At 38.9% G+C, this 9,314-nt stretch overlaps 1 protein-coding gene across 1 annotated transcript; it reads right to left on the minus strand.

The window, feature by feature from the left end:
- Positions 1-617: 617 nt before the first annotated feature.
- MED4 (mediator complex subunit 4) lies at positions 618-7,931 on the minus strand (the record flags this gene model as incomplete). Its single annotated transcript, XM_009578451.1, has 8 exons — positions 618-1,024; positions 1,168-1,385; positions 4,253-4,384; positions 5,183-5,269; positions 6,233-6,290; positions 6,659-6,829; positions 7,181-7,247; positions 7,855-7,931. Coding segments are annotated over 7 exons (765 nt in total), but the record flags the coding sequence as incomplete, so codon positions are not given.
- Between the last annotated feature and the right edge of the window lie 1,383 nt (positions 7,932-9,314).

The raw sequence follows: 9,314 nt of genomic DNA on the forward strand, positions 1-9,314 counted from the left end.
GAAACCTGTAACTGCCATGAGCAACAGTTCACATAAGTAACCCTCTGATCAAATCGGAAAACTAAAGAGAAAAGTAGCTGTCACAAAATGACTCCTTAAGCAAAACAGAACACGGAAAGGAAAGCCAAGTGAAGTGCCTTTGGAAAGATGAAAGAACATTGTAGCTGAGGCAGGAAATGCAGCTGCTGAAATAAACAAATTAGCAGGTTCAAAGAACTGAAAAAATTATAGATGACAAGAATAAAGAATCTGTAAGTACTTTGAACTGAAAGGAGCTGAACCTGCAGCATCCCCCAAAGCATGTCATCTCCAGGGTCCCAGGATGCTTAGCCAAAGTGTTGGTGAAGTCTTGCGAATGGGCACCCTACATCACTGCCTCAGGGTCTGCCCAGTTCTGTCTGTACCTGATAAAGCTCAGCTGAAAAGGACAGATTTTCAGTTCCTGGCTGTTCAGCTGCTTCAAATACTGACTTGGCATTTCGCAAAGGGGAAAACGGAGTACAAACTTCTGAAACTGAATCAGAATTCAACCACATACTGGGATAAAATGGGCTGAGTATTTGAAGTTACACAGTAGCTCAGATATCTAAGATTTAAGTTTGCAAAATGAAACAAAGTTACATCAAAGCTGAGTTTATTTATGACAAATCGTTCATTATATATTACAATAATTACAAACTTTTTTTTTACACCTTATTGCCATATTTTTCTTCTTGGCACACACAAGATGATCAAGAACATGGATTTAGGCAGTAACAAAAAAAGATACTAAAATTACAAATTTCACGCCTCATTGCTGTGCCATAGAAAAGGCTATCATCACAAGAGTAGAGTTACTAACAAACATACAAGGGGATTCCCCTTACACCTTTTTTCCCAGGAACTTTTGTCATCTAATGTATAGTAAATATACACACACACACACACACACACACGTCTCTTGCAAACATACACATTTACATAATCACTGGAAATTTGACATCTCTCCTCCAGCAGAAAGCTCCCAGTCATTTTTCTTGAACATCTAATGGAAAAAAAAGAAATTCTAGAGTCCATGGTTTTAAATTAGTCACCCTATTTCTAAGCCAGCTCTTATCTTTTCCCTACACAGGGACACCAGCATAAAAAAAGGGTATTGCAGTTTGTCACAAACAGCACCCAACCTACCTTCACCACAGGAAAGGTCTACTAGGGATACTGTCCCTCTTGTACCTAGTCTGAGTCACTGCTGCTGCTTGAGGAGTCTGTTGACATAACTTCTACATCATCTTCATTCTCTTTATTGTGTCCTGGAGGCTCCAACATGAAGTCATTACTATGATTAGGAGGTAACATGTTCATTGACATATCACTTGACTGCCAAGGATACTGAGGAGCAAGCACATCTGGAAAAAAGGGGCATAATCAATCAAACTATCAGCTTTGTATACCAACAAATTCAACAAGACAGCTCAACCAGAACTCCAATCTAAGATTAAAACAAATTTTAAAATCCTTCCTGAATTTTAGACAGATGAAACCCTCCAGTAACAGCTGGAAAACATATAATGATGGAGCCATTCTATCACTGTAAAAGCCTACTCTGCCAGAGAGGCCCATTTATGTAGGTGGCTCTTGAACTCTCATCACTCCACTTCAAAACAGTATATATTCATACAGAGATTTTCATCTTCAAAGCACACTTTGAACTGACTTAACATTCTCAACCACTGGCAGTAATGAAAATGGTCACCCTCTGTCAGTATGCAAAAATAGATGAAAACACTAGATCAAAAAAGAATACTTAAGGTAGACCATAGAAATTCAGGGTAAAAGGTTTTATCCAAATTTGGCTGAAACAACTTGGTTATTGTTTTTCCAACAGCAAATATGGTGCATCAAGTGCAAAGGAGAAGAGTGTCCTACTACAAAACCAGGGCCACAGAGGTACTTGAGAGGTGGGAATGCCCCACTGTGCCCCAGCCAGGGCAGCCTCAGTTGCCTCTGGCTTCTCTCAGCTCTCACTGTTTCTTCCCTCCTCCTTGTACTTCCAAAGCTATCCCACACTGTACTCCCTACCAACCTACCCTCCCCCCACAACACTTCCTAGTCTCTCCCCTCCTTGCCCCCAAAATGGCTCCCATTTCAAAGCTGCAGTACATATCTATATGCCATTTCTGCGCCCTTCCTTTTAATTTATGCTCCTACTGCTGTGCTTCAGTTCTCCACTTATTACCAGGCACTGTAGCTAAGTCTATCCCATAGAAGAAACCAGCTATCTCCCACTTACAGCAAGAATTAAAAATAATTAGGCAGAGTCAGAAGTGAACAAAAGCCCACCCACATGGGACTTTGAGTACAGAAAAAGAGGGCACTAAGCAGGGGGTCATATATGGTAGAGTTACTCTCACTCAGGTGCTGCCTAACTCAGAAGCACACAGACTCCACACACATTGTAGCTCCTGATCCTGCAGACACCTGAGATTCCACCTATAAACTACAGCCACAGTCCCCTAATACCAGATGCATTACCTAACTATAAAAATCCAACCCACCAGCGGATACGAGGATGTAATGCAGCCTTTATGCCAGTTCTGTGCCCGCTTTAGGAAGCCCAACAATAGTACCAGGTGGTCTCATCCCAGCTGTGGTGAAGTTAACCAACTTTCTTTGATCCAGCTGAGAATATAAGCCATTGTTTGACATCCTGTGGCCATGCTTCAATGCTGGAACCAGTCCACCATTAAACCAGGTTGAATGTGTGTGCTAAGCAGCCTTAAAGTTTTGAGGCTACCAAGCAGCCCAGTGGCTGGCTTGCAGACTCAGTATGGACTCAGTAACTGGACATCTCTCCGCAGAAGTCTCTAAAAGGACTAGATCCCATAATTAGCACTCCCAGGACATGCCTCCACATGCCAACAGATTCGGGATCCCTACACAAAATGCCGGGGCAGCCTCTACTTTCTTTTAAATGAAGTTCTGATGTTTCCTTCTTACCTGACAGTCTAGTAATGAGAGGATTTCCCCTGACATAGGAGACCCAGATTCAATTAACAGCTTTGAGGAGTTTAAATCCCACATTTTCCAGCTTCTCAAGGAAAGTCCTAAAGAGTGGGCTTTCAGTTCTTACAGAGATAGCATTCAGAAGTAAAAGGAGCAAGTTTGCATGCCCTAAGGCAGAGGAGCCAGCCGGAATGGGTTCTATTGAAATAACTCCAGGAGGAAGACACAATCTTAACATCTCCTCTGACTATATTTCAAAAGAGCAGAAAAGATGCATGGGCCCTTCCTCAGCACTTCCCTGGTGGATTGCTACAGACAGATGTCAGGGTCCCACTCCTATTCAGCTCACTGATGCATTTTATCCAAGGCCAGAGGTTTAGAAAGTGAGATGATGCAGAAGTTTAAGTCACTTCCTAAGAGGTGACAAGAGGATTAGACAGATGACTGGAAACACAAAATCCAAGTTAGCTATTTCCCCAAAGAAGTTGAGATACAGGTTTTTTTAACATACTCAGTATAACTTTTGAAAACAAGCTTTCCGTAACAGCTGCAAGCGGCTTAACAGACAGGTAAGAACTGTTACAGATCTCTCATGAATCCAAACTAAGAATTTTCCCACCACTTAGTCTAACCATGGTAGATTAATGCTGCTGAATTCTTGATTCAGTTACTGTAACTTACTGCTAAATTCTGTTTTAGCATGAATGAATGAATCCCACTAAAGTCCGTGGAAGTGTCCATTTCACTAAGCAATTAAGGGATCAAAGCTTGATTCCTACACTCAAGGTACTACCTCACCAGCTGTCCTTTGCAATGCCTTTTCAATCCAGAACTTCTGAGCAGTCTTGTTATATAGAGCATAGACTTAAAGGAGGGTAGGGGATGACAATACACCCCTCTTCTTCTGAATATAGCTTTCACAATTCCATACTTTGTCATCACTGCTAAGAAAAGTTTGCTTTGAAAATGTTTCTTTTTAATATGATTTGATATCACTTAATTTACAGCAATTTAAGATAAGTGAATTGAAGGGTAACTAAGTGAGTTTTGTTTATATTGACTTAGTTGTAGTGTCTGCAGTATTATTTAACGTGAAATAAAATTACGCAATTTCTAATGTTAACCTTTACTAGGTCTTCACTGCTAGGGAACAACGTTAGCCATAATTTTCACTATTTTAACTCTGATTTGCCTTTGCTAAGGAAAACATGTAATTGCTAAGACTGTACAAAGAATAAAGAAAAGCAAAAGAAAACTGAGTTTCTCTCACCTGGCAGCCTGCCTGCTGCAAGTGCATCCCCTGGTAAGTGTCCATTAACTCCATTGGTGGATGGGTTGTTCATCTGACCCAAAAGACCACTTCTCATTTCCAGGTCTGTAGGATATGGCCTACGTGGGTCCCCTTAAAAAAAAAAAAAAAACAACCAAAACAAAGAAATGTTTTTAAATATTTAACACTTGTCTTGCAGACATTAACTTTTTCTTCAGTGCCTAGTTTCCTGACCAAAAAAACCCATACTGTGATTGCTTGGATAATGTTTGGATAAGCAATGAGCACCACACCTGTTTTGTTAGAATCCAAGTCTGTGTCTTTCACTTAGACTTTCTTTGTTCTTTCAAACTTGGCAGAAAAAGCACATTTGAAAAAAAAAAACAACAAACAAAAAACCCCATGTTTAGAAGATATCTGTGCTCTCCCTGCTACTTCACAGCTAAACAGCAAAGACAGGAATTGGAAAAAACATATTCTCATTTTGGACAAGGAGTTTAGTTCCCAAAATTGAAACCCGACAGAATGAAAACCCTGCTTCTGACTCCACTGATTACTAACATCCTCTATAAATAATATTATAAGGGGCAGGAGGGAGCACAATCAAGCACATGGAAAGGCCTTTAACATACTTGGTTCTAACTTATAATTGGGTCCAACATTCAGGGGAAAAAAGCAAAAAAAGGGGAGCAGAGGAGGCCAGTCAGTAATGGAAGCAAGCAGTTTCACAGCCTTTTGAAGATGTACATAAAGTCTATAGGACTTCGGATATCCATTTTTGTTGAAAATATTAGATATAACAGCTGAAAACAATGTTACTCTAATAAACCGCAGTGTTTTTCACTATATAAAAGCATTGTAAGACCAAATACTGACTATGCTTTATTATTAAAAAAAAAAAAAATCTATTGTCGTAAATATGATAGTTACCTGGTACCCATGTCAGAGGGGCACAAACAGCATTGCTAGCACTGATCCTATGGGCATATTTAATTATTTCTTCAGAGGAAATGGCACCTGGAAAAAGGGAAGGAAAGTTACTATATTCTCAAGAGATTGCATCATTCAATTGTTTCAGAATATTGGACACTAATATCAAAAAGATTGGGAATGTAATTTTGTCAAACATTAAGAGCATGCTTTAAATGCAATGACTGCTTAGAGGATTCTTAGATTATGCAAGGACGAGCTTCGCAGTGAACTGATTTTACAGCCACGAGTTCAATACACCTTCAATGTCAACAGTTCTTCGACCTTGTGAAAAACACAAACCAATCTCTTAAGCAGTATACTTGACAAGCACAATTTGTAAGACAACTTCAGCACCTGCTTTATTATGGAATTTTCTGTAATAAAGAATTTTTGTTTGTTTGTTTAGTAATTGTAGAGCACACATGTAACAGTCCTTCTAAATATGTGCCTGTATTACAGTAATGGAAACTTTACGAAATTCCTTGATTTTATAGATTAAACAGGTATAACAAAATAATAAAAGACACTAAAAAAAAAACACCAAGAAAATGCCTCCCACAAAAAAAAAAAAAGTCAGTTTAGCTTGGTAAGTGCCACAGAGTAGCAGGAATTGCTACAAATACAAGCCAGTATCACCAGCTAGTCAGTCTTTCAAATACAACGCACATGCACATAAACATTCTCTCCCTTTCCTCAGTAGACCTACTGAGGCAATTTGGTGAGACCCTTAGGTAATCAGATATAGTATTATCAGTCCGAGAAGAATGTTGAAACACTTGAATTTAAGTTAAATATTAAGATATGTTTGCCACAAAAAGTAATTCATTCCTGCCTTTATTCTGAGGAAATGGTTATAGGTTCAAAATGAAATGGAAATTTGTTTACACACAAAGCATCCAAAATCTGTGATAGTAGAATTAAAAAAATATAAAATAACCCTAACTTGAGCTCGCTAGCAATGTTCTTTACAACTGCATTTATGTAGTATGTACAATCATGGATACTCACCTTTTCTTGCCTTTTCAATTGATTTCAGCTTTTCCTTTGCTTGATAAACAGCTGTTGCCTAGTTGTAAAAAAACAACAAACTAAGCCAAACCTTCAATGCATCTTTGATTTGTAAACTTCTACATAAAGTCAGCTATGTGAATAAACCCTTGCATTTAATTGCATTTTAAGAGAAAAACTATTCAGTGAACATTTTCAAAATATACAGAAGTAAAGTAGGTTTGGAAGAAAATTAGCATTATAAAACAAAACTGAATACCATGATAACTAAACAGTATTTGACTACTGAAAAAAAAACCCAAACCACTAAGCTCTTATGAAGTTTTAAATATTTAAATCTTCTCAAACTAACACAACACCACTTTCTCCAGAACCACCTTTTCCACAAGTAGATGCTCAAAAGCAAACACATCATTATGAACTTACCAGTATGTGCTCTGCTTCTTTTAGTTGTTTCTGCAGCTGCTGAATATCATTATCCCTCTTTTCTACTACCTTTTCTAAAAGCTGCATTTCATGATGGATTTTCCCCTGATCAACTGCCAACTTCATTAGCTCTTGAAACTCTCCATCTCTCTGAATCAGCAGTTCCAGGATCTATTGAACAAGAGTTTTGTAGAACTTTTAAATTAGCTAGAGTAACAACACACCCTCAATCGTGCTGCAAAGAAGAGCAACAGACATCCATAGGAGTATTTCTGTTTGCATGAAAAATGAAACAAAATTTCTTCCTGTTTACAGAAACAGCCTATGACACATGCAACAAATGAACAAACAAACAAAAACACGAGGACCAAGATTGCCTTTGTAGTGGGGCCAAAACCTCATCAGCACCATTAGCCTGAGTATAGGCAAGGACAAAGGGAGAGAGGAAAAAAAAAAAAGGAAAAAATTAGAAGTAAAGCATTGTGCTTACCCAAAGAAATACAGTTTAGAAAGTCAGCTTACCTGGCTCTCCTCTCCTGGCTGTGGAAGCTTCTGGTTTCTTGAAATTGCCAAAATTTCAATTAGTTCCCTGAAAGGAAAACTCTGTGTTTGCACAATTTTCTAGGGCATGATTGTAAATCACATCAAGTCACCCCAAAATTGTCAGAGTATTGATATCATTACAAAAGTATTCATGGAATTGAGTATTTTATAGTTTTATAGTACAGCGTTGGCAGAGATTTCTCAACTAAGAGTAATTCTGTGAATAGTCTCATGATTGGAGCACGTTTTCTTCTTTGTTCTTTGAGCTCATGAAATGCTCATGTGTATTTGTACTCATGAAGTGTGCTAAGTTCCTGCTGAATAAGACATAAGCAGAAGCTGAGAGAAGAAACAGCACAATGAAATGCATTCATAGCCTACTTCTACTGCCTTTGTTTGCTGCAAGAGGGCATTAAAGTTCTCGTCACTATTTTACTTCTCTACTTTTCTTCCATTTTTTCCCAACAGAGCAAGTTTCACACTTGGGTTTAGAGCAATTAAGTCTATGCTTTCAAACACCTAAAGAGTTTGTTGTGAAACTACTTTTATAACAAGTATTTCCACAATGGTATATCAGTTGTATATCAAACACACACAAATATCAAAAAACTGTAATATTCTGGTGCTAGGTTAGAAGTGCTTCTCAAACAAACCTCTTGATCATGCTTCCAGGTACCCATTTACTTTGCCACCACTCTGAAAAGCCATCAAGAACCTCAGAGGGGACTCGCTAAACAACAAGACCATGATGCAAAAAGACATCTTCTGTAAATTCAGCAAACTTGTTTGGCTTCTAAGGCTATGGATGGCAGTCCAACACTACACATGAGTAACTGTCTATCTGAAGACACTGTCCTTGGAACAATACTGATTCTTTGCTTAGTCCAGGGCAAGCAGCTCAAATGGGATGTATGACTATACAGCAGCAGGGACAGAACCTTAAAATGAAAACAGGTACTTTCCAAAATGTCTGAAAAAGCCTCTCACAGTAAAGCTCTAACTAGCATCTTGGTCAATGTCTCTTGGTCACTCCTGAACACTAAAATAATTTAAAACAATTACAGAATAAAGAAACTTGTCATTATCACTAAAGCTTTATTATACCTGACCAACACTAAGCAGTAGCAAATAAAATCTGTTTTAAGCAGGTCACCTACCACCACCAAGGCCAATGTCATGGAAGGCTGTAATTCTGCCCTATGTTAGCCGGATAATGCACAGATGCAGATTCAAAACTACGCAAGGGCTACAGATTAAACATGTTGCTTAATTTTTGCCCCTACCACCAAACCAGTACCATGACTGTGAAAGACCTAGCTGCACAGTGCTGCAACACTTTGCTGATCAATGGGAAGATTCACTAAACGCTGCTGAGGGTTGCTCTGGATTCATTATGGTACAATATTAGTCCCAAGATTTAAAAAAAAAAAAGAAAAAATTTTTAGATAAAGAGCAAGTATTTTTCTTTTTTTTTCCAAAAACACATGTTCTCCAGCAATCCATGTGTCACAGTAAAATCTAACCAGAAAAAACAAGAGCAATTGACCAATATATTTTCCGTATCCTACCAGTGGATAATCATACAGAGTGAGCCAGTCACATAGACAGTATGGGTTATTCCCTCTGAAAAAGTTTTCCTAAGCTCCTGCTCTCCTCAGAGGAGGAAAATAATTAGGAACCAGTTTAACTGCACTGCCAGCTATGCCTCCACAACATGGTGGACAACTTGGACAAGGGTCCAAGCCTCAAGAGCATGGGACTAAGTATCCAAGCATTTATATCCCTCCAAAGACGAGCTCTGCAGCCTACTTTGAGTGAGTTTAACACTAATACAGGCAATGACCAGAACGGCTTAAGTCATGCAACACCATCTACAAATTCCTGACTTAAACTTAATTTTTAGTGAATAACAAAATGCCTAAAATCGGTGTGTGTGCATTTCACAGGAAATGCAGGTGTCAGCCAAGCAAGAAAGGCAAGTGGAAGAATAAGGAAGCTCTCCTTCTGCTCTGAAAATAGGAAATAAAGCACGCCAATGCTTTCCTACTCGGGCGAGAGATGTGGAGCAGCCCCCCGGCGCAGCACCAACCCCTCTCCCGCAGGAGCCGGCCTG

Source organism: Fulmarus glacialis, unplaced genomic scaffold (genome assembly GCF_000690835.1).
Source record: "Fulmarus glacialis isolate BGI_N327 unplaced genomic scaffold, ASM69083v1 scaffold30785, whole genome shotgun sequence".
Lineage (NCBI taxonomy): Eukaryota > Metazoa > Chordata > Aves > Procellariiformes > Procellariidae > Fulmarus > Fulmarus glacialis.